Genomic DNA, 26,521 nt, shown 5'->3' with positions numbered 1-26,521 from the left:
AATGCCCAAATGTGGCGCTATCAGGAAGAGGACCTGCTCTGACCTTAATAATGCATTGCATCTGCCATCTGGGGAAAGCTGAGACAATCCTGAGATAAACATGTAATATGGAATATTATTGATAGGTGCCTGCCAAAGGACCCTTCCCCTATGTCCCTTCTCATTTGTGTGTATGTATATATGAATTTAGGAGTAGGTTTTGTGTGTGTGTGTGCATGTGTATGTGCATGCATGTATGTATGTGCATGTACATGTGTGTATGTTTGTGTGTGTGCATGCATGTATGTATATGTGTTAAAGTGTATGCACATATGGGAGGCCAGTAGTTGATAACGAGACCCTTTCTCTATTACTTTAGTTAATATTTTAAGACAGAGTCTCTTATGATTCTGCTAGATTAGTGGGCCAGAAAGCCCCAGGGATCCTTGTTTCTGTCCCTACCCCTCAGCCCCTGGCTTTATTGCTGGGGATACATACTTAGCTATTCATGCTTGTGCGCTGAGCACTTCATCGAATGAGCCATCCATCTCCTCGGCCCCCATCACTCCATTCTGTCTGTTAGACACACAGTGGGTAGTGGTTAGGGAGGGATTCTGTATAGATACATGCTGCTCTCTCTGGCTTCTGTGACTTGAACTCCATATCGTCATCAAGCCTGTCTTCATGTGGAACCCCTTCTATCTGAGGACTCCCTCGTTTCCTGATGCCGGCTTCATACCATTGCCTTCTGCCAGTCTCCGGTCCCATTTCTGACATCCCCCTTCTTCATCCTACCATCCAGACCATGCTATGAGCACCTTGACAGCCTCCAGGTTGCTTTACGCGTGGTCCACGACAATGAGTTGACTTTGGCAAGTTCTTGCTGAGGAGGGAACTGAAGTGTTGAAAGGTTGTGTCTCCTCAGGATGCTTGGATGATGATTGAGCGTTGTGTTGTCTCTAAGCAGGACACTGAAAAGACTCTCAGCATCAGGAAAAGTTCAGGAGATTTGGAAAAAGCTTTATAAGGCCTTAATTGCTTTGTCTATGTGCAAATATATCCTGAGAAGCACAAATGAGTGTGACAGGCTTGGCGGAACATTCTGTTAGCAGCCAACTCGTTCTTCTCTTTGTACTTAATAAACATCCTCTAATTTAGGCTGCACTATTTCAGACCGACTGGCTCTCCTTTCTCCCCACTACCACCCCCATTAGCTCGCATTAATGAGATCCTATTGAAGAGTGACTATGCTGTCTGTTCCCTTCTAATCTCCAGACATGTCCCTAGTGAGTGTTTGAAATAGTCTAGCTTTTCTCCTACAGCTGAGAGACTTGAATGCCTCAGATCGTTCTCGTCAGAGACAGGTTTATATAGTCAGTGTCGTCTGCTCCACAGTAGCTTCATGCCTAAATACTCCCTCCTCGCACATTTCCCCTGTGCTGGCATCAAAGGCTGGCTCTGAGACTTGGCCTCACGGTCCAAAGCGTACTGTTCTTCCTTTCTCCACTAGCATCACAGTTGAGTTGGGGACCACCAGCTCTGCCGTTCGCTGAGGGATCTTATACAAGCTGTCATTGTCCATTTTGTGCTAATCCAGAAAGTGACCAGAGAAGTAACCTCCCCCCGCCCCTCTCTCTCTCTCTCTCTCTCTCTCTCTCTCTCTCTCTGATTTAGGATGATATATATATTTCGGCTAAAAGTGATTGATTGCACAGATCACATCTGCACCGCCATATTTAAAACGGAAAGCATCGTTTTGACTGCCGCTAGGCTAGCTTTTATTCCTTTTGCTCTGTGTTTGAAGCTGCTGTTTCATGATTTTTCCATGTCACTCGCTAGTGGGTCTGTGTTACATTCTCACTGATAAATTGCTTCGTATATAAAATTTAAACATTTTCCCAAGGATCCTTGTCTCAACTTTATATATATAAAAAAGCACACCTTAAAGCCCTTTGAATTTTAAAGTGACTTATATTTTATTGCACCATTTGCAAATCACAGTGAGATAGAGACTTGCCAACTACAAAAACCCCCATTGCTTGGCAGAGGTGTAACAGCTGGAGTGGAGGCAGGGGCGCAGGATGAGCGGGAGAGGCACGCTTGCCACGCCCTTCATTTTGTAAGTTTAGTGTGGAATATTTTCAGGTTTAAGCTTCTGCATCCCCTATACTCTTTAGGCTGCCATGTTCATAGAGTATTTAGCATAGTGTGTGCCTTGTCGTTAGCTATCTGAGTGTAGTTATTGAGTGTGATAGTGTAGTTCAGAGTATAGTATTTATAGTGGTAAGTTGCTGTGGGTTTTATAAAAGGCATGTAAGACACCAATTATTAGCATGTTCAAAGACAAAAATTAAAGATCTGGTTTTGTGGGGCATGATTATGCAGGCCTTTGATTCCAGCAGCTGGGAGGTAGAGGTGGGTGGATCTTTGTGAGTTCGAGGCCAGCCTGGTCTATATAGCAAGCTCCAGTCAGGGTTAAATGATGAAACCCCATCTCAAAACAAACAAACAAACAAACAGTACTACCACTCCAAAAAAAATCTTCACACTAGAATCATAGTCATAGCTTCACATCCATGACTATTTCATTTGGAGGTATAAGAGTTAGAGACCTGGAATTTCATGAGGGAGAAAACAGAAAGTTTCCCTCCTAACTTTACAAATTTAGCATACTTAAAATAGTCTATTATTTTTCTTTTTTTTCCATTTTTTTATTAGGTATTTAGCTCATTTACATTTCCAATGCTATACCAAAAGTCCCCCATACCCACCCACCCCCCACTCCCCTACCCACCCACTCCCCCCTTTTGGCCCTGGCGTTCCCCTGTACTGGGGCATATAAAGTTTGCGTGTCCAATGGGCCTCTCTTTCCAGTGATGGCCGACTAGGCCATCTTTTGATACATATGCAGCTAGAGTCAAGAGCTCCGGGGTACTGGTTAGTTCATAACATTGTTCTACCTATAGGGTTGCAGATCCCTTTAGCTTCTTGGGTACTTTCTCTAGTTCCTCCATTGGGAGTCCTGTGATCCATTAGCTGACTGTGAGCATCCACTTCTGTGTTTGCTAGGCCCCGGCATAGTTTCACAAGAGACAGCTACATCTGGGTCCTTTCGATAAAATCTTGCTAGTATATGCAATGGTGTCAGCGTTTGGATGCTGATTATGGGGTGGATCCCTGGATATGGCAGTCTCTACATGGTCCATCCTTTCATCTCAGCTCCAAACTTTGTCCCTGTAACTCCTTCCATGGGTGTTTTGTTCCCAATTCTAAGGAGGGGCATAGTGTCCACACTTCAGTCTTCATTCTTCTTGAGTTTCATGTGTTTAGCAAATTGTATCTTATATCTTGGGTATCCTAGGTTTGGGGCTAATATCCACTTATCAGTGAGTACATATTGTGTGAGTTCCTTTGTGAATGTGTTACCTCACTCAGGATGATGCCCTCCAGGTCCAACCATTTGGCTAGGAATTTCATAAATTCATTCTTTTTAATAGCTGAGTAGTACTCCATTGTGTAGATGTACCACAATTTCTGTATCCATTCCTCTGTTGACGGGCATCTGGGTTCTTTCCAGCTTCTGGCTATTATAAATAAGGCTGCTATGAAGATAGTGGAGCATGTGTCCTTCTTACCAGTTGGGGCATCTTCTGGATAAATGCCCAGGAGAGGTATTGCTGGATCCTCCGGTAGTACTATGTCCAATTTTCTGAAATATTTTTCTTTAGAGTTAACTGCCAATCAAAATTTTTGGACATTAGATATTTGTTGTAAACCTATTTTAGTATCCCATTATTCCACTAGTGAGATTTGTTTCTTTCTTTGGAGACAAACTTAAGAAAAATATTTATGGACTATTGTCCAGACTATCCATTGGTATCGGTAATATTTTTGGAAATATTTTGGCATTTAATTTCCCCCCAAAGTGTTTTTAGACAAGGAGGGAGTCAGGCCTTGGGAACATAGAAGCTGGAGAGTGAGATATGTACAGGGAGATGCCGAGGGCCAAGGGCAAAATACAGATGTGTATGATTACTGATCTTGGTGTAGAAGGAGATCCAGCCAGCGTAGTTTGGCCAGCAAGAGCAGGACTCAGAGTCCCTTCCCATGAACAAGGAGTTCATCTGGGGAAAACCCAAGGGGAATAAAAATTTTAAAATATCCAGTTGGAAGTTTGATAGTTGTATTAGGTGGATCCTATTTTTTTTCTAATTCCTTTCTCTCCAGCTTATTTAGGAAAGGTTCAATAGGAGTTTTAGAAGGATTTGGAAAGACCTGGAGGCTCTCTTATTTCTACCAGAATTTGTGTGGGATCTTCAGCTATGCAACACTTTTAAACCAGTCTCAGGACTGGAAAGATGGTTTGGTTGGTCAAGCACTTGCTGGCCAGGCATGGAGGGTGTGTGTGGGGTGTGGGGGAGTCTGAATCTCTAGTGCTCACATAATCCTAGAGCTCCTTCAGGAACAGTGGAGGAAACGGGAGAGTCCCCAGAAACCTGCCTGCCAGCTGGTCTGGCCTACGTATGAGAGCAAACAAACACCAAGAGACCCTGCATTAAGCAAGACAGAAGATGGAGGCGAAGCCTTAAAGTTGCCCTCTGACCTCCATCTGTGCATCATATGTGTGTGTGCATACTTATTCAAGCACACAAATGTTCACACAGCCACAAACCGCATACACACAAAGATAAATGGTTTCAAAGTCTACAGTAACGAGAGCCAGACATTTAAGCTGAAGCGTACAAAAATACTAAAACCTTCAAGGAAACCCAGTTTTCCCAAACATGCTGTCACTTATTTTGCTTTACAGTTACTTTGCTTAAAAAGTCAAAGGGAATGAATCTGGGAAATGTAGCTAATATCAACCAAAGTGGCTTTTACATTTCTATACTAAAAATAGCAAGAGGTTGAGCTGGCAGGAATAAGATACGAGTTATCAAACAGAAGGTACAACAAGGTCAGTAACGTGTTGTCTGGCCCTGGACGGTTCTGCTGAGATCAGGTCTGAGGCGGCTCTTGGTCTCACTTAGCCTCATGTGGAATGACAGATGAGGTGGAAGAAAGCAGGTATTTCACGGGCCAGGTGAAGGTGCACCTCACCCTGGTCGCCGGTCACATGCATCACCTCACCCTGGGTGCAGATCACATGCATCATGTCACCTTGGGGTGTAGGTCACCTCCACCACATCACCCTGGGTGCATGTCACTTGTATCATGTTACCCTGGGTGCAGGACACAGGCACCACCTCACCCTGGGTGCAGGTCCCATGCATCATGTCACCCTCGGGTGCAGGTCCCATGCACCACCACTCCCTGGGTGTAGATCACGTGCACTGGAGAATTGCACTTTAGAATGGCACCTCACCCCCTAGCCATTGCCACCTGAATTAGCTGACAGGAAGCTGTTTGGAAGAGCATGCAGGGCCTGACCAAGGGGGAAGGGCCTGCTTTTTTGTAGAAGCAAATTTTCAAAATGCTAATATATACTCTATTAAGAAAAAAAAGTTAGCATGTATCCTACTTAATGTATTTGTGTGTTTACTTATACCACGATAACACAACAATGCATATTCTACAGGCTATGCAAAAATGGAAAGAGTGATAAGGATTAAAGACTATAGCAAAGCTTCTGTATTAACGTTTATTTTCTAGAATCATCAGTGTGAAACGTTAGCTGGATGCTCTGAGGCCTTTGTTTCTCTTTGGTATCTACTTTGAAATAGGTTTGAAGTATCTGCTGGTCAAACGATGCTTCCCTGTGATGCAGGCTCTGGCAAATCCTGTCTCTGCTAGCTGTCCTTGACACTGAGAAGGGTTAGCTTCCAGTCCCAGCCACCCCTTCTGCAGGAGTTGGTAAAGAAATGCTTACCTTCCCTGATAATGGTCTACCCTCTGGCAAACTAATCAGGAGGTGTCCTACAAATCAAACAAACTAACACGAAGGCTAGAAAATGGCTTCTCTTGGAAGATTTTTAAAACATAGATTGAAATCTATTTCTTCCCAAAAAAATTTACAGAGTACAGATGTGAGAGCTACCATAAATGCAAATTTAAAGCACAAAACCTCAGAAAACCTCCAGGCTGTGGACACATGCAGAAACACTGCCTTTCTTCTATTTTTGAGATTATCATATAATTATGTCATCTCCCCCATTTTCTTTCTCCCCCCAAACCCTCCCATATGCCTCTTGCTCTCTTTCAGATTCATGACATTGTTGTTATTATTATTCATTGCTCTTGCGTGTGTGTGTGTGTGTGTGTGTGTGTGTGTGTGTGTATGTGTGTGGTGTTATTCCTAAATACAACCTACTCAGTCTATGTTGAGGGGCTACCCTTATCTTTGTGTACTAGGAAACATATTTAGACTGTAGTTAGGGCTTATACTGGCTCAGTAAGGTGATGGTTGTAGACTCTCCTCCAAGATTCTGAACTGCACAATAACCTTTAGGCTTACTGTGTCCTGCTAGTTTATAGGTCATAACTAGGTAGACCTGCTGGTCCTACTTCTCTCCTTTGGAGCTTACGTGGTGCCTTCTGATGTCATGAAAGTCCTCAGAGGGGAGGCATTCAGGGCAGTTCCTGCTCAAGGCCCTCTGAGCCCTGTGTCTAAAGTATGTGGTGTCTTCAGCAATAGGGACTACCTTCCCCTCTGAGGGCAGCAAGGGCAGCAACAATAGGCTGCATGTTTTGGGGACTCTTTTAGACAGCCCTGGCTGATAACTCAAAAGAGGACTTTTCATGTGTGCTGTGTGCCGTGGGGCTTCCCACTGCAGGGTGGGTGGAGAGAAAGGTTAGTCAGGTGACATCAAATAAACGAGTAATGCCCGAGGTCTTCTGTTTGTTCTAAGCAATATTCAACAACGCCACTATAAGGAATTAGTACTGAATAGCTGTGGTGGTGTGGGAGGAGGTGGGTCCGTCAATGGTCTTTGATTTTTGAAAGCAGCATTGTCCAGGTGAGAAATTTTTATTTAAACTTTATATGTAAATAGATACACAGAGTTATGTGTATAGTAGGCCTTTTAAGGCAAATAGCTAATAGTATGATTTCTTATGGCTTTTCAGACCTTTATTGTTATTATTATTATTATTATATATTTATCTCCTTTTATATTCCCTAATCCGAGTCCCCCCACACCTGCTTTCTCATTTCCCTGATTAGATAGCTTGTATCCTGCTATTCCCCACATCCCTACCTTGGGAAATGTCTCTTTGGACTCTCCTGGTTTCTGGCAGTTGTTTTAGGCTAGGCACCCACATCTGAAGATTTGGAGCTAGGGGCCTCTGATGAGAGAGGACATGTGACGTTTATCTTTAAGGGTCTGGGTCATCATGCTCAACATGGTTTTTTCTACTTCCATCCATTTACTGGTCTAGGCCCTGGAGGAGGAGGTAGACCAGATGATCCTTTTCAAACCATCTTCCCCATGACTATGTCTGCAGCCTGGAACCACATTTCCTTTGTTCACTTATTAAAGTGCTATTTCTTTCTGGAAAAAAAGAAGAAAAATATTTTTTCTTCCCCCCCCCAAACAAAACCTCCAACAGATATTTCCCATCTCAGAAATCCCAGAAAGCTTGTATTTATAGAGAAGAATTACGTAGTATATGCTTAAGTTTGACAACTTTAAACAGCACTCTTTCTGCCACAATATAGCCTGTGTCCCTTAGTGTGGTAAAAGCTTTTATGACTGCTTCCTTCTTGTCTCATTACAGAAGTTGTAAAGTTCTGACCACACTGAAATACTTCTGTGAAATGAGCCATTCTGACTGGCTAAAGTTCTGTAGACCTTGGCTTCAAGTTCTTCGTTATAGTTCACAAATGTCTTATGTGTAGTGCTTTTAAAGCTTTATCAGTGGCTGTGAAGATGGCTCACTTGGTAAGGACAGTAGCTATGCAAGCACTAGAACCTGGATTTGAATCCTTAGCACCCACATAAACAGCTATGCATGATTACCTGGGCCTTTAGTCCCAGCACTGGAAGTTGGCATCAGGCAGATCCAGGAGTTTTCTGCCTACCAGCCAATCTAGCCAAAAAGGCAAGCTTCTAAGAAGTGTGGTCTTTTTCTTAAACTAATGAGGTTGAGAGAGTGATAGAGAAGGGTACCTGAAGTTCCCCTTTGTCCTCTGTGGTTGTGCACATACATTTGCATGTGTGTCTACCTCCGCACAACCAAAGCAATAAACAAACAAACAAACAAACATACTCCTTTGTCAGAGCCACTGTATTTTTTTTTAACATTTCTTTCTTAAAGAAAGTAATTTGCACTTCAGAATGTACCTTCTATTGTTCTTTTGGTATATATGTATTTTAAACATATTTAAAAACGTATTCTGTGAGAGGCACAGAGGTCCTTGTGTTTACAGATAATCACTATGGGAACCAGGAATGACAAACAGGTTTGCCTCTTCAAAGGAGAGGTGTATAACCAGCTTTCCACCCAGAAATCTGAGAGCAGAGATGGTTAATAGCCTGGTGACCTTCTTCCCCAGGACCCTTAGCATGAGCTGGTTTTTCTTAGTCCATCTATAGAACCCATCTTTATGGAAGATGTCACATGTGCTTTGCAAAGAGTTTTGATGTAGTCATGTCTTAAGCTTTACTGAGTACACAGAATTAATTATCGTCAGGAACCTTCGTCTCAACAAATTGTGCAGTGCTTAAATATGCCTAAAATAGAATATTTGGGGGTCAGACACTCGAAGTTTGGTCCAACACCAGCTACTGAGTCATGCTGAACAGGACTGTCTCCTTATCTCTTCTCGTGGGTGGTCATGGCACTGGGCTTAATGGTTGCAGGGACGCCTCCCAGTATTCTTTGACAGTTTCATATATGTATTTAATATATTTTGATCATAACCAAACCTACTCTTATCTCTTTCCATTTCCCTTGGGCCACTTATACTTTATTAGCAGACAAAATCCAGCCAGATGCTGTGCTGTACGCCTGCACTCAAAGCTCTTAGGCAGAGTGAAAGGTATTAATTCAGGGCCAGTCTGAGCTTATAACTAAGACTCTTGTCTCAAAACACCAAAGACTGAGACTATAGTTCAGTGTCAGAGTGCTTGCATACAATGCCCAAAACCTTGAATTTGATCCCTGTTTAGAAACAAATAACCAAACAAAAAAATTCTAGCAAATATAAGCTGAGTTATGAAAAGCTATTGTTTTAAAATTTTTTTTTCTTTTACTTTTTGAGATTATAATTACATCATTGTCTCGATCTTCTTCCTCTCTCCTAAACTTTACCATATACCCCTCCTTGCTCTCAAATTTATGGCCTTTCTTCCATATATATATAAATATATATGTGTATGTGTGTGTTAATTATATATATATATGTGAAGTAATTTCCACTTCAGAATGTACCTTCTATGGTTCTTTTGGTATATATGTATTTTAAACATATTTTAAAACGTATTCTGTGAGAGGCACAGAGGTCCTTGTGTTTACAGATAATCACTATGGGAACCAGGAATGACAAACAGGGTTGCCATAATTTATATGACAAACATAGAAGTTATGTGTGTGTGTGTGTGTTGAATACATAACTACAACCTGTTCAATCTGTTCCTTGGTTTTTTCACCCCATTTTATTTATTTAACATATGGCTCTGAGATAGTTTTCCTCATGAAGAAATGTGTTTCAGTTTTTTTTTATTTATTGTATCTGCTATTTAAATCACTGCACTGCTACAATAATATATTTATTTTGATGTTAAATAGAAATCTAGTTTCGCCTTCACTTTTGGTATGGGATTACATACGGTCCAACTGTGAACATGGCAAGAAGAACTGCTGCTGTCCTAGTGCACAGCAGACAGGAAGAGAGGCAGGGTCAGTGCTTCTGCACAGAAATTTAGCTTTCGAAGTTGAATTCTTGATAGTTTAGAGTTTGGCCAGGCAGTGGTGGCACATGTCTTTGAACCCAGCTGTTGAGAGGCAGAGCTAGGCAAATCTTTAGAGTTCAAAGCCAACCTAGTCTACAGAGCAAGCTCCTGCACAGCAGAGCTGCACAGAGAAACCCTGTCTAGGAAAACCAATGCCCCCGCCCTCCAGGATAGTCTGGAGGTCAGAGGTCGGAGGCCCACCATTTGTCAGGGCTCTCGAGTTGCGCATTATTTCACTATTTTCATTTTCTAATCAGAACTGACAAAGGTCAGTTAGGAATTCATATGAAGACTATTCTGTCATATTCTTGTTAACATTGTCATTCATGGGAAGTCCCTTTCCCTGGCCCTGGAAGCCATTGGTTTAACTTGGGAAGTTAACTTCTCTATAAATAGATTACTATGCAGGAGCGCACTCCTGTGTGTTCACGCGAGACTGCACGGGGAATGCTGGATTGAGAAGAAGGATTGGAAGCACCCTGCTGTCAGGTCCTTGGCTTGCCCCTACCCCCAAGTATGATACCTGCCTTTCAAGATGACTAATGTGACTTGTGACCTGAGAGGTTTCTGTGCTAGAATGTGTATAAAGTATTAGGGCACTTAATTTAGGTGATTTTAGATAGAATAAATAAAGATAGAACTTTTCATATTTCTCCTTGCCAAGTGTATTCCCTGGAAATCTGTGCACTGAATGTCACCATCGCAAAGGGCCACCTTCCTAGCTCCTTCCTAGAGCCTTGCTAGAGCACCCCCCACTTTGGTGGCGCTGTGATCCACAGCAGATGGTCAATGAGTGACAGCGGCTCTTTGATTTTTAATCAGAAAACCAGCTTCTGGGTACTATTTTGAGACTTTTTATTCTCAGTTATAACTGTCTATCAAGCATAGAGTCTAGCATTGCAACCATTATGTGTATGTGTGTGTGTGTGTGTATGCATGCGCGCACATGGGTGTGCAGAGGTTGGAGTGTTAAATACATTATTATTCTCTATTACCATTATCCATTGTGTATCAGTTTTCAATGTGCAAAGCCTGAAGCTCGGCATCTATTAAAGTCCATTAAACAAAACAGACTCCCTTCTCTGCTCTCAGAAATGGTCTTTGATGCTCGCTGTCCTGTGTTACTGGAGCCACAGGGCATTGCTCTTTGTGTCTGGCTCATTTCGCTGGGGATGTGCTGCTGCGATTCCTTCAGGCTGTGGCATGCGTTCCTTCCCTTCCCTTTGCAGGTAGAATGACATTCCATTGTATGTACATGTCACATTTCATTTGTCCACCTGTCTGTTCATAGACATCTCTGTGCTCTGCTTTTAAAGAGATATGCACAAGCAGATGCAAGTCCATGCAGCTGGCGGAGAGGTTGGTCAGCGTGTTGGCGGGCTGCCTGTCCACTGTGATCCTGTGGTTGGAATCTTTGACCTCTGTGTCAGAGAGGCAGGAATGGTCTCATACCCTCTGTGTTATCTGGGAAAAGTAGACTTAGTAGCCTGCCAGACAGTGGTGAGTTTCAACCAGCTTTCCTAATGCTCATGTTGGCCTTTGTGGCTTTTGTGGAGTGTCAGAAGTGGTAGCATTTCATTATGTATGGAAACCAATCTGAAAGAATAGAGGTACGAATATATATGTCCTGTATATGTCACGTGCATATGTAATTTGAGTATTTATTTCAAGCTCCCTTTTATTTTGCCTCAGGGACATGCTGTATGTAACTTATTATGCCTTTGTGTTGTGGTAAGAATATATATAAGGTGGATCACTTGGACCGTTTTGAGCATGCAATTGATCTGGCTGCATTAAGCACACGTGCACTGTGCAGCATCACCTTCCCCATCCTCAGGACTGTGCGTCTATCTTTCTAAATAAAAGTTGCGCATCTCCCCGAGCGGTAATTCCAGTCTTTGTCTCCTCTGTTCTGGTGTCTGCCTCTATGAATTGAACTCCTTAGGTACCTCATGTGAGTGGAATGGTGACAGTAACTTCTTCTGTGGTTCACTTAGTTTTCTTAGTGTAAAGTCTTTCAGTTTCATCCATGCTATAGCATGTGTGTGAGTATTACTGCTGAATGCACTCTCCATTGTGCGTGGCTGCTGCATTTTGGCCGTCATGGATAGGACAGTGGATAGGCGTTAAGTTTGCTTCCTCATTTTGGCTGTTTGTATATAAGACTGCTAAGCCCAATGAGTCCATTTTCCTTTGGGAAATGTGTGTGAGTGTATAAGAGATGAATTACTGAATGGCATGTTTAATTTTTTGAAGGGCTCCCATCCTGTTTTTGGGGGGAGAATAGTTTCATATAGGATAGCGTCCCTTTTCTATATTCCTTTTTAAAAGGGGTTTTGAGAACGGACTCCTGGCCTTGGTATGTATGATAGGGTAGGCAAGCACGCCACTATTGAACTTCACCCGCAGCCCCGCTTCATTCTCTGTATCTCCGTAGCTTTCTTAAGGACTCTACCCCTTCCTCCCTAATGCTGACACTGAACTGTGGACCCACCGAGGGCTCTGAGGGCTGGTGACAGGCTCCCAACCCTAACGCTCATGTTCTTTCCATTACAGATGCAGGAGCCATGGAGTTGAGCTGCAGTGAAGTGCCTCTTTATGTAAGTCCCCAAGGCTGAGCGCTAGGTCCGAGTGGTCCTTCTTTAACTTGAGAACTCGTGAGTGAAGTGGGGGAGAAAGTTTTACTTACTGTGGAGTGGGGGGGGGGGCTCTTAAAAACACTCAGAGCATTGCTGCCTAAGTCATGCAATTTTGTGTGGCTTTTTAAAATGGCCTAGCTTCTATTTCTGAAATCTAGGCTTTATTATTTGTGATGATGATGATGATGACGAAACGCTATGTAATTTCCAACTCATTTGGTTTACTTTTATGAGTCACTTTTTGGGCATTTCATTTTGTGGTAATTTTCTAATAATAGTAAAAAGTGATTTCCTGTGTGTGAATTTTGGAGGTATGTGTTGTTTTTTTCTGTTTGTTTGTTTTATTTTTGTTTTTTTGTTTTTTGTTTTTTTGTTTTTTGTTTTTGAGAGATGCCTTGCTGCTGGTGGTATTAGCTTTGCACATGAAACAGGAGTTTAGAGAACAAGGGTAAGGTATCTGTGGAAATGGCACACGCACAGGGACACAGTTTTCCACGTGCCTCTGGGTCGTTTCTGAGAGCAGTTACATGCAGTCTGAACCAATTGTCTCCTCGCTCACAAAATGGCTCAGCACCTCCTCTCTCCCTCCTTCCTAGGACACAGGCCTGGGCAGAGGATGCCCATGCAAGTGTGCGTGAAACTGAGGCTAAGAACAGAGTATTAAGAAGCCAGGACAAATTAACTCAGAAACCCCAATTAATAAAAATTTAATATATTCACCTACCACCCACAGCTCACTATCCAGCTAGGATACCCTCCCCTTAGCTTGCACTCCTTCCCCGTCCTCTCCACTGCCCAAACAGCCCTGCACCCGCTCCATACATGACTGCCTTGACTGCCTTCTCCTAAAGAAGACAGAATAAGAAGATTTCTGAATAACAAAAAAAGCTACCTTCTGAGACTCTAGGGTCTGCAGTTTTCTCTCCAGATTGTGACTTGCAGGTTATAAAATGTCCCTTGGGCCTTGCCATAATTAAGGATTAAAAAAAATGGTCCCGAGACTAAAGTGAGAGATTTCCCAGCCTCATTGCCACTGCATGCCTGGCTTCGCCCTCTGTCCCGCGCTGATTGTACCCCCTTCCTCTTTCTCCCCAAACAGACAAATCCCCAAAACGAATCATGTTATAAAACACCGCCCCCCCCCCCACACACACACACAGAATCTTATACTTAGCATCCTCCTGCCGTAGATGTTTGAACACAGATATACTGGGCAGGACAGAGTAGGAGAAGAGCTAATATACTTAATATGTTTGTTTACATCCGAAACACTGCTCCTCCCCCCCAGAATCCCCCTCCCCTTCTCCTCTGAGAGGGTGGGTCCCCCATGGGTATCCCCACCCCACCCCCATTCTCTGCCAGATCAGGTGCATCCTCTCCCACTGAGGGCAGACAAGGCAGCCATGAAGACTGAGCTGCATGTCTGCTACATGTGTGCCAGGGCCTTGGTTCAGCCCATGTATGTTCTTTGCTTCGTGGTTCAGACTCTGAGAGCTCCCAGGGGTCCAGGTTAGTTGACTCTGTTGGTCTTCCTGTGACATTCCCATCTATTCATGGTCTTTAATTCTTCCTCCAACTCCTCCATAAGCGTCCCTGACCACTATCCACTGTTTGGCTGTGGGTTTCTGCATCTGTTTCAGTTGGCTGCTGGGTGGAGCCTCTCAGAGGACAGTTATACTAGGCTCCTGTCTGCAAGCCTAACAGAGTATCATTAACAGTGCCAGGGATTGGTGTTTGTCCATGGGATGGCTTTGGAGTTGGGCTGGTTATTGGTTGGCATTTCCTTCGGTCTCTGCTCTAACCCTGTTCATCTCTCCCTCTTTCACCCAGTGCCTGCTTGCCTGCCTGCCTGCCTGCCTGCCTGCCTGCCTGCCTGCCTGCCTGCCTGCCTGCCTGCCTGCCTTCCTTCCTTCCTTCCTTCCTTCCTTCCTTCCTTCCTTCCTTCCCCCTTCCTTTCCTTCCCTCCCTCCCTCCCTCCCTCCCTCCCTCCCTCCCTCCCTCCCTCCCTCCCTCCCTCCCTCCCTCCCTCCCTCCCTCTACTTCCTACTATTATTTTGTTGAGGGACAAGATATTTAAATGACCCAAGCATTCATATGTGAAAACCTTTCTAATTACTAAACATGTGCCGATTAAAACACAAGAAAATGCCAAGTAGTATTAAGAAAATAAGTCACAACCTCGCGTCATATGATTGTTGCGCTGCAAGATTACTATAGCATCATTTCTAAGGTGCAATCTCCTCCTCTTTTTATTTCTGAAACTATGTCTTGGCTCATGCTGCTCTGACAGATTCTACGCCTGCATATCTGGGATCTTGGTCACAGTGGTTTATACTGCGGTCATTTCAGTTTATACTGTACGAAATAGTTGATTTCACAACGATTTCACCATGAACTGCCATAAAAAGCTGTCTTGTGAAGGGAAATCATGGAAAGGCCTGTGTGGTACATGATAAAAATTAATTTTAGAAGAACTCAATTAATGACTGTCGTTCTTTATAAGGAAACGTGATACTTGTACTGAAATTTAAAAAAATGCATATTAAACATGGCACCCTGGATTAAATGAAATGCATTACATATATTTAACATAGCTCCACACTACATGTCTATGCTGTGTCCTGCCTTTCTTGCTTAATATTTTGAGTCAATCAAGATCATTGCAGACTGACCTAAGCCAGTCGGCCTCAGCTAGTAAGAAGCCAGTATTATATATTACAGTGGAAAACACTTTTAAACCAAGTCACACCAAATGGGCAAAATGCGTGTGGCACAGACACAGAACCGGTGCTACAGTTTATTCCTGTATCTCGGGGGAGTGGCTCTCCCCTGGTCTCCTATCACCTGATGTATGTAAATACAGCTGTCCTCAGTGTTTAAATGAAGAACTGTATCTGTTTTGAATATATGCAGAGCTTTTTCTTCCTTGCAAAATAGAGCATAGCCACTACTTCCACAGTGTTTGTGTTACATTATGTATTACACATAATCCAGAGGTGATTGCAAGGATCTGGGAGCATGTTTGGGACTATATGAAAATGCTCAAATGCTATGCTGTTTTAGATAAAGCCCTTGAGCATCTGTGGATCTGGGCATCTGGAACCAGGGAATCATTGGATATCAAGGGGTGAATGTTTTCATGTCTTTTTCTCTTAGTTCACTGTATTTTGGTAGATAAACCCTCAACATATATATAATATATATTATATATGTTGTATCTTGTACAAGTATTGTATAAATTAGAACTAGAGTAAGCCAATCAAATTGGAAGCCCTGTGTTTAATATCATCACGAGTGCTTAGCCCTGTTGACAGTTTGATGTGTGCTCTTACAGAGGTCTGTCTGTCCTGCATTGGATTTTATCACGAGTCCTCTTAGCACTGATTTCTGTGCTGCAATGGTTGCCCATTTGACTGTGAGGCGTCATATCTCTTAATTTTGATACTTTTTATGTAGTTTTGACAATCTCAGTTGTTTTAACTAAGATACTCCCATCACAAATTGTGAAAACGTCTAACAGACCAGGATGCTGTCTAAAATTACACAATAATTAAATATATTTATATCCTGTGAAATAGGCATTAGTGATTTTAAAACAAATTTTTAAATTTTAGTCACTGCAACAGACTATTTAATTAAATAAATTAATTTATGTGACTTGCCTCAGGAAAATTAGATCATCTGTATAATTTAATAATTCCAGAAGGCAAAACATCGGTATTAATGATCTCCTGACCTCTATTCACAGCTCAGAAAAGAGCTCCACATTCAGGTGGTTTTTACAGGTAATTTCTTGATTCCTTGGCTGGGCCTGACTTGAGTGAGTTCTTGTGACATTCTTACTGTTAAGGTGCCCACCCCCTGCCCATGTTTCTATTTTGGTATCACTATGGATAACTCTAAAAACGGTAGAGAGATGTCTTTCTAAGTACAGATTATCTGTGAATATAAATATATACTTTTAAATTCTCCATTATTTTGTTTGGATCCATGAAGGAAACTTTCAGTTTTAGTCTAAGATGTTCTTCTGTTGCATCTTCTACTATTTTTTTCCTCTTTTCTTTATAGAACAGTGTCCAGGGGCCAGATTGCTTGGTCTTTTGGGAAGATAGGAGCTGAATTCTGGATGCGTGTTTTCAACTTAATTATGTTTGTGTGGTGTCTAGATTCTCTTTTCTTCCTGCTTGCCAGCAGTTTTGGCTTCTATTATTTTAGTTCCTATGTAGCATTTTTAAGCTATGCAGATCACCTTGTGCCCATAGTCCTATTGAGGTAATTGTTTGTATTTTCCTTTAAGTACAAAGAAAGGGCATACACTGTTTTCCTATTCTACTAGGAATCTATTTCAGGAGGAATTATGGATGCTGACTTTCTGTTTGTTCATCTTTAGGGATGTGGTTTTGCCCTAGTCTTAGGGATGTTGGGATATTCGTGAACTTAGCTGCAGGCTCACTCTAGTTTTTAAACATGGCAAAGCATGGTGGTCCATTGAGACTATATTATGAGAAAAGAGAAACAGACCATGTTCAGGTTGGAGGAGTGGCAGCATGGCCAGATGGGAAGCCAGGAGGGTGTGTCCAAGTGGCGATGTGTGCACTGTTGGGGTGTAGGCATTGGCAGCCAGGAGGGTGTGTACAGTGGTGATGTGTGCACTGTTGGGATGTAGGCGTTGCAAATCCAATTGGCAGCCTTGGAGCAGCTTCGAGCTGCCCGGCGTCCCACTTCCGTGGGTGAAGAGCCCTCAAGCTGCGAGTCTGCAGAGCCAGGCTCTCTGTTCTCAGTCTGGACGGTGGTCTGGGCTTCATGCTCCTCTGCCTCTCCAGTGGCTACTGTGATGTACCTGAAGCTAGCAGAGCTGTAGAGGCTCGGCTTGGGGATGTGTAAGCCAGGAGCGGTGTAAATTAGAAGCAGGGCACCCAATCTACACTGTTTATTTTCTGGCTTAAGGCTCTTTAACTCTAAAAACATAATCTTAGCGCAGGAGAGGGGGGAAAATGAGTATCTGTTTCCCAGAGTGTGGGTGTACTTCACTCAATGCATTGACTTTCTGTTCTATCCTGAAAAAAAAAAAAGAATAATTTTGTTCATCTTCATGGCTAGATAATGCTCGATTTTTAACAGATACCGCTGTTTGTTGTTTGTTTGTTTGTTTTGTTTCTATCCATGCTAATAGGAACCTAGGCTGGTACTGTTTCTTTACTGCCACAATGAAGATGGTGTGTGGGTGTCTCTGCTGTGTGCTGACTTACCTTCTGGTATACGTCTTCTAGTATATGACTCTGAGGGCTGTTTGGTATTCCATTGTTACAGTGGGAGACCAGGAGGAGGAGAATGCAGGGAAAGAGAGGGAAATGGGGCCTGGATATGATGTAGGTACATTCCACGCACGTATGAAAAAATACATATGGTGACCAGAGACTGCTTGACTTCTAGATTCTGAGAAAATAAGTCTTGTTATATTGCTATAGTGAATAATTATGTAGGCGTGGAAGTGAGTTTTAAATGAGAAGTCATTATTCACCTTTCGTTCAGCAACTTTCAGATACACTTAATGTCTAGAATTTTAGCCTTGATAGTTGTGATAATAATGAAATTAGGATTTATTGTCTTATTCTCATTTTTCTTTTTCTTTTTCATCTTTTTTTGTTTTTTTTTTGTTTTTTTTTGTTTTTGTTTTTGTTTTTCTAGACAGGGTTTCTCTGTGTAGCCCTGGCTGTCTTGGAACTCACTCTGTAGACCAGACTGGCCTCGAACTCAGAAATCCACCTGCCTCTGCCTCCCGAGTGCTGGGATTAAAGGCGTGAGCCATCCCCGCCCGGCTTCTCATTTTTCAAAGAAGTGTATTAAAAATTTTTACCTTAAGTTTATAAGAACAAAGATTTAATTTCTGTCTTTTTTCTAATTCTGACCAAGCCATAGAGATCTTTACAACATCTGCAGAGGTGCACCTGTGTCTTTGCTTGTGGAGTCTCGTTGGCTATATCCCTGTCTGACACGTGGTACTACTGATGAGCTTGGAGTCAGCCTAGGAGGGTAGGACCACTTCTCTTCAGGGCAGCATGTTGTACAGCTGGTGTGGCTGGACAGTGGCATCCTCTCAGTAGCTCATTGTCAGTTAAATCTAAGTTAATCTTCTATTCCTGTTGCATGCTATGCTCATATTATAATTTTATTTGAAGTCTCTGTCTTGCTGAGGGACACTGAGTGTTCTGGACTCACTGAATGTCTTAAATGAAGTTGTAACCTAGTGTTCAGAGACCTGATCCGTACCCTAGGTAGCTGAGCTAACTCCTCCTCCTCCTTTGATCTTTCCAATAGCCTGGATCTTCCAGCTTATGCCAGTACCTGGCTGAGTGTACTCTCTAGTCTTAGCCTTCTGTTAGAGGTCTGAGGACAGGTCCCAGGCTGTCTGGTTGGACTGTTTGAGTCCCGGTGCCATTTCCTAGCTCTGAAAGAAGCTTCCTATGAAGCCAGTAAGTGACTTGCTGGCTTTGTTCCGGCATCACCAGGCAGACATCTCTTTCCGGACTCCCACAGAGGCCCACCAACTTCTGGTTCCTGCTGAAGGAAATCCTGTCCTGAGGCCTGCCCTTTCTCTGTCTGTAGTTCTGCATCCCCCACGACTGGCCTCTCATGTCCCTTAATAACCCACATTTCTGACTGGCTTTGCTTGACCACATCATCTGGAATCTTTGAAAGGGCACCAGTCACCCTCAGTTTGCTGATGAGACCCCCTACATGGAGTGACTTGTTTCATGTCAACTCTACTGTCTTGGAATTGTGACTGCATTTGCAAACTGTGCTAATGTATAATATAATATAATCAATAATATAGAAATACACAACTTATAACTTAATATAATTTTAATGTATATTTAAATTAAACATATAATTTAATATAAAAATTATACAAATATATTATATACAAATATGCATAACATAAACATTATATATTATATAAATATATAATATGTATATTTTATAATATAAACATAAAATTATAATATGTAACATATAACATAATATTTTGTGTATTATATATTTGTATATGTATTTTCCATAATATATATTTGTGTAGTACTTAGTGGTGGTGGATAAATTACAGCGACTGCCCCAGTCATTGCTGTCACCAGAACTTCATTTTCTCAGGCACCCAAGGGTGCTGATTGGGCTGTTCTCACCCTGCTGTCTTCCTTGAACTTTCTAGTATGAAAGTGACGGCATTTCCTGGTCCTTAAAGTATCACACTCCTTTCTCTTCTTTTTGTCCACAAGGATAGTGGTAACTGTGTGTCTTGCCTAGACAGATTAATGGAGCTCTACCAGCAGACTCTAGCAAAAGGCTTGACTTAGAAACCCAAGAGAACCCCTCCATTAGCTTCATCTCCATCCAAATTCCAAAGTCCACATGGCTTCTGAGCACAGTGGTGCTTCTGGGCGCTCCTCTCCACCGGCTGCTGGGGAAAGTACACGGGGGTCAGAGTGTTGGGGCTGTGGTGTCTTCTCAAATGTGTGCAGCTATTTCTGGCTTAGAGTGGAACTAGGAGGGTCTTCTCTGGGAGTCAACTTCTGGGCCACACATTCGCTTTATGCAAGTTCTCAGTGAACGCGTGAATGCTTCCTGTGTCCTCACTTAGACACAGTGGCTTGAGCATCTTCCTGCCAGTTGCCAGCTGTTAGGCATCTCTGCCGGAGCTGTTTAAGATGGGCTTGCTTAAATTGGCCTGCTTTAAGGAACTCTTGCTTAAATTGGCTTAAATTGAGCCTTTCCCACTTTTCTTTTCTTGGGCTGCTTTTTAATTTGTTTCTTTCAAAGCTCTTTTCTTTTCACCTGCTGGCTTTCCAGAAAAGTCAAATTCCAAAGTGATGGCATTGTAGCCACAGAGCAAAGAAGACCATGGGTGACTATTTCCGTTTGCCTGGTCAGCAGCCATTTTGCCCATCCTGCAGTGCCTGAAGAGGAGTTTCCATCTTTAAGCTTTCAGGTCTTTAAGAACCATGTGTTCTTAAGTCTACATCACCTGGCTTCCCTATGTGAGTGATCCTCTCGCCATTCTGAGTAATGTTCACCTCTGCATTTTAAATAATTTGAAGTAATTATCTCAGTCTTTATTACATTTAAACATTTTTCCATACGTGTGCACATTTATGTATGTACGTATGGGGGTGGGGCATATGCCACGCATTCATATGGCTACCTCTTCCCATCATGTGGGTTTCCCAATTGGTACTCAGACCATCAGCTGGTACCCGAAATTGGCCTACCAATTTGATTTTTTAACATAAGTTGCCATCTAAGGGGACATTCTATGCCTGATGGTTTAAGTCTCAACAGCGAGAAACTTAGTAGAAGAACTGAGATGTGATCTGATCAAAGTGTTTTGTTTAGGTGTTCTGGAAAGTCAGCTCTTCTGGAAGGCTTACCCTTCCCCACCCCGGAGTGTGCATGGTTTAGAGAAGTTGTCGTAGTGCTTGCTCATCTTGGTAACTTGGTACGGTCTGGCTTTAAGCCTTTTGTTATGATTGAAGCCGATCTTAGAAAGGTCATGCATTCTTTAAGGTGTTCCCCCCCCCCCTCCCCATTAAGTCTTCATTCAGCTCCATGTGCTGTAATATTAGAGAGCTAGAAAAGAAAAAGAGGCTCTGGGCTCTGGCTTACTTAGGAATGGGGAGATGAGAGTGAGAATTCCGGTTAGTGATATGCAGGAAAGCAGCAGAGGGCTGGGGCTTAGAGCCCCGCGTGGCTGTGCTGGAGAACGGCGTGTGTCTCTGCGTGTGTAAGGACTTGTGCACACAGATGTGCTACTAAGTAGTGTGAACCCATGGGTTCACTCTCGGGGAACCGGAAGACAAAGGTCCTGGGAGAGGGCACGAACTTCCAGTATTAGAGGAGCAGCAAAAGATTACTGCTGGTCAATGCTTTGTGAAGGAGACAGCAGGTGACAGGTTCCAGGTGGGCGGTGCTGGGTCAAGAATAGCTGGGGTTATGGGGTAATGCAGAAAGTGTGGGTGCAGGGTCCGCAGAGGATTTGTGTGATCTGATTTAAGATGAGAGTGCTCCACTTGGGGTCCCTGACTTCCTGCCTCTCCCACGTCAGTGTCCCAGAGCTGTGTGTGAGCTGCGCTTCCTGCTCTAGCTGCATGGTTTTCTCCAGAGCCCTCTCTTCTCCCTCTAGGTCAGATCACCCTTCTTCTTCTATTACGTCTCCTCCCTGAACACACCCACGTGTGGCCGGCCTGCCCTGCCCTCTGCTCAGGCCGCCTCTTCTTTTTCCAAGGAGTCTGTTTGCCATTATCCCTCAGTTAGCCAGCCTTCACTTAAAAAACCCAGATGGTGACTGTTTCTTTATAAAAAGCACTTTTCAAGTTTCTCTGTAAAGTAACCCCCTTTCTAGCTTCCTGATTTTTGTTGCCAAGCAACAGTCTCCCAAGTGTCACATGAAAACCACATTTTTCTGAGTCTTCCTCGGTACTTACAGTTGGCACATCCATAGCACCCCGGGGCATTGGGACTGCCCCTTTCTGACCTTGACAATGAACCCAATTCACTTTTGGATTGTTGTTTCAGCCCCTGCAGGGCTTCCGTTTGCTTTGATTTGATTTTTTACCAGGTCTTCGTGCTTCCCCTGGGTTCATCTGTCCCATTGCTGCCATATCTTCTCCTGCTCTGATTAGACACATCCCCTCTATCCTACACGAGGCTGTCTTCAGTCCGTCTCCATCCTCTTATCTCCATGGCTTTACCCAAGTCTCTCTGTCCCACTTCACCATATCCTAATATCTTGTGGTATTCCGTGCACTTCAGTCTTCTGTGAATCTTTGTTGATTGAAGGGAAGCAAACTGCTCCCTGACTTTCTGTAAAGCCATTTGAGGGATGGCTGTGTCTCTTGCGGGGAGGGTCCAGTTGCACAACAGTTGCCGATAAGTCAAGGTGGCTCTTGATTATCCAGTTAGGATGGCAGAGAGCCCCCACACTAGAGGTCCTAGCCATCCTCTGGTTTCTCGGTTTCTCTCAAATGCCCTGTTTGGTTTTATCCCAGGACCTTTGTGTGGCTGCTTCCTTCTGGACTTCTGCTTCCTCTGCGTTTGTGTAACTAAGTTTATCCCATGCAGGCTTCAGCTAAAATGCCATGCCTTCAGTGAAGTCCTGTGCACATACTCCAGGCTTTACATTGTGAAGGAGTTTACCCTTACTTCATTTCATTTCATGTCTCACCCATTAAATGTGAAAGCATCCAAAACATCAGGAGTTAAAATGATTTGGTACATAGATTTCCCACTATTGGCTCATTGCTCAGCACGTAAGTAACACATAGTTCCAATAAGAAGCCTCTCATGTGAAGTGACTGAAACTTATCCTGGGGGTGGGGTACACTTTACAGTCTTTTCAATATTTATTTGTTTGTTTGTTTGTTTATTTATGTGTGCGTGCGTGTGTGTGTGTGTGTGTGTGTGTGTGCGTGCGTGCGTGCGTGCGTGTGTGTGTGTGTGTGTGTGTGTGTGTGTGTGTGCGTGTGTGTGTGCTGGTGCCACATCATATGAGTTCAGAGGATATCTTGCTGCGGTCCCTTCTCTCTTAGCTCCATTCTGGGGGTTGAATTCATCTTATGACAATATCCTCATCCACTGTGTCAGCTAGACCACTCTTTTCTAGTGATTCTTGGTTGTCTCATTCTCTCTGGGTTTCCCCAGTACATATGTGACCACCAATGTTTGGGACAACAGACGCTCATTGTATTGATTTATTTACTTCTGTATTCTGGATACACAGCAAGACTTGGGAGTCAGTCAGGAGGGGCTGTAATCATTTTGGGAGAAACATGTCCCAGAGTTTGAGAGTTTACTAAACTTCTGGGCACTGTGTGAGGTAGGCAGATCCTTGCTGGGGACTAGAATTCAAAAGAGAGGATGTTAAGTAGCAGTTTACAAGGAACTCGCCTTCTCTAACAGGTTCTTAAAGAATCCTCCTACTCAAGTAACAATCTTCATGAGCCATGTCACATTCACTTGGAAAAAAGGGGGGGGGGGCGGTTAAAGGGGCTGGAGAGACAGCTCAGTGTTTAAGAGCTCTGGTTCCTCTTCCAGAGGTCCTGAGTTCAATTCCCAGCAACCACATGGTGGCTCACAACCATCCCATGCCTTCTTGTCATCCCATGTCACTGAAGACAGCTATAGTGTATTCATATACATAAGATAATAAATAACTCCCATCTTATGTGTACACATGCATGTGCATGCGTGTGTGTGCATGCATGAGTGTGTGTGTGTGTCACATGTATGTGGATACCTGCAGAGTTCAGAAGAGGGTGTCAGATCCCCTGGGGCTGCAGTTCCATGTGGATGAAAAGAAGCAAATACCGGGCCCTCTGGAGGAACCGAGGCACTAACCACTAAGCCCTCTCTCTAGCCCCACATGAACACGTCACACAACAACAGCTCTTAGCATTCTTCAGTAATATTTCCCAGTATTCATAGCTATTTTGATCCACAGCCCTGCAAAAAGTTGAGCCACTACTTGCCAGTTTAGGGCATTGTATGGTGTCTTACAATGCTTTCTCATTAGCTACTTCCCGAGAACCTCATATAACTAATGATCATCAGCGAAGCTGAGTGGCTAAGCCATGACATTGGTGCTTCCATTAATTGGCCGCATAGACTTTGCGTGCCAGGTAGTGAATTACAGGTGGGGGCAGATGATGAGGCCTAAGTTTGTGTCTCTTGAAGGTCTATCTTTCAGAAAAGGAGAAGAAACTTATAAATACAAAACTAGATAAAATAATGAGAAATTAGAAATTATAAAAGTTGGCAAATTCCGAAGGTTAAAAATTCCCAATTCAGATCGCTTCTTGTCTAGGTATTGACATGCCCTCAGACATTCCAGGGTCACTCAGCAGGAAGAGGAGTGTCTCGGGGAAGTGCGCGGAGAGGAAGCAAATGTTACTAATTGCAGTTGAAATATCGACTTCTACCCTGCCCCCACCACTTCAGAGAATAATTTTGATTTTTTTCTGTGACGTAACTCACACTAAACACTCCAAACACATATCAGATTGTTATTATAAGCTTATTCTCACCGTCACAGGTTGTCTTCTGCTGGCATGCTGGGACTGCTTCAGGCTTGTGCAGGTCAGCTTTGATTGCATTCTTGAAGTTGCTTCCAGCTGTAGATGCATTGCTCAGGGTCCCTTCCGGGGTTTGGAAGACACCTGAAGGACTGGAGCCCCAAGGTTTCATTCCTGTGGTTGGTGTCTGTCCCGTGGGGTCTCTGGCATTACAGACAAAGGGAAAATGGGCTGTCCTGCCCTTGAGGCTTCATAATTAGGGGATCCATTGCTGAGAGTATTAGTCATGATCACTGTGACTAATACAGGGCTGGGTAGATACACACCAAGCTTCCTTCAGACAGGGCTTCTCAGGGGAGCTTGTCTAGGGCTGGCTTCAGCACTACGAGTACAGTTAGCTAATGAACATTAGGAAATAATGTGGCCTGGGATGGAGCGTGTATTGACTGGGCCACAGGGCTCTGGCGAAGCAAGGATCACAGGCTGAAACAAGCCATTGCACCTCCAGCTGTCACAGGGTGAAGTAACCTGGAGCAGGTTGCCTACGCCTACCTGTACCTGACTCTTCCCGTATCATATTCTGTGATGTTCCATGTGTTCTTCGAATTCTTGACTTAATTTTGCAAACTTCATTTCTTTTAAGTATAGAGGAAAAGGAGAGTGGCTGTTTGTGGAGCTATTTTTTCAGGGGTGCGGGGGTGGGGGTGGGGAGAATCGGCAGCCACAATTTCTTTTTCAGAGGTAAGGGTAGGGGGAGAAGAAGAGGGAGAAGGGGTGGGAGAGAGAGAGGATATGAGAGGGAAAGGGAGAAGAAGGAGATGAGGAGAGAGAAGAAAAAGGAGTGGGAAAGAGAGGGACGAGGAGGAGAAGGAGTCGGAGGACTTTTTTTTTTTTTTTTTTTTTTTTTTTTTTTTTTTTTTTTTTTTTTTTTGTGGGGGACAGGATCTGGGATGGGACCAGGACCAGTTGCATATGGAGACCAGTCAAAGACTGACGGTTTCCTCTCCAAGGCACCAAAGACTTCCATGTCACTGTAGGATTGGAAGGGAAAGGGTTGTGGGAGCAGCCCGTGGAGGACTTAGTCTCTATGGGTGACCTGGGTGTAGGAAGTGAAGTGCAGAGCCAAGGGAGAGGTGATGGCCGGCAGGGGCTGTGAAAATCGGCATTACTGAGATAGAATCCTTCTGAGTGTCAGACACAGTCATTTGTCATTTCGAGTCCATCTGTTGTTATGGAAAATAATTTTCTAGGATGGAGAAGCAGGGCTTCTTATATTCTCCTGAGAACAAATAACAAAAAGCCCACAGGGAATACACTGAGGTGATTGCTGAAGAATTCGTATTCAGCAGGGATTTTGACCAGATGATGTAATAAGCTTGTATCATTAGAGTACTGACTAATTTACATATACTTGAATATTCATAAATTAGTTAAGGGAACGTGTCAGTCAAGGAGGATTCATTGACTTTTACCACTTCTACACACTATAAGGTGGTGTATGGAAGGGATGATACATATTTTGGTAAGTAACTGAAAATGTTTTGCATGAATTGGAGTAAACTCATCTGAGGATGTACCCATTAATGCTAGTTGAGTGACTTTTTGGTGGGAAGTTCAAAACCTTATTTGATAGTAAGAAGTTGTCTCCTTTTATCTTGACTTGTGACTTCACAGCTCCTGACCTTGTGTGCAGTCTTCATTAGATAATCAAGGTGTTTGGGAGAAGTGACTTACACTTAGGATCACTGTGTATCAGGAAAGTGTCGTGGTGGACTAGAGCCCAGTCGTACACGTGTATGATAATATGCAAAATTGTGTGTTTGAGTTCAGGCTTGTAGACAAGTTGGTTTCTACCCAGAGCACCATGTGTCTTTATATTGAATTGTAAGAGGTGTTTGAACATAGATGGAAAATGGTTAAGCACACTCTACTATAGAAGATACCATGT

General features: G+C 43.3%; 1 protein-coding gene across 5 annotated transcripts in view; it reads left to right on the top strand.

The window, feature by feature from the left end:
• The window catches only part of Arhgef28 (Rho guanine nucleotide exchange factor (GEF) 28), a 308,082-nt gene that overhangs the window by 48,652 nt on the left and 232,909 nt on the right, over positions 1-26,521 (top strand). For 4 of the 5 annotated variants that reach the window (XR_873729.2, XM_006517518.3, NM_012026.2 and 1 more), the window contains exon 2: positions 12,429-12,472. Coding sequence is in view for 3 of the 5 variants with exons in the window: in XM_006517518.3 (XP_006517581.1) it covers positions 12,429-12,472 (44 nt within the window). In the remaining 2 variants the exon portion in view is untranslated. Of the gene's footprint in view, positions 1-12,428; positions 12,473-12,511; positions 12,530-26,521 lie in introns of those variants that run through there. The other variant, XM_017315361.2, reaches the window with a different exon arrangement.

This window comes from Mus musculus, chromosome 13 (genome assembly GCF_000001635.26).
Source record: "Mus musculus strain C57BL/6J chromosome 13, GRCm38.p6 C57BL/6J".
In the NCBI taxonomy this organism is placed as follows: Eukaryota; Metazoa; Chordata; class Mammalia; order Rodentia; family Muridae; genus Mus; species Mus musculus.
This window is presented reverse-complemented; position numbering and strand designations above follow the sequence as displayed.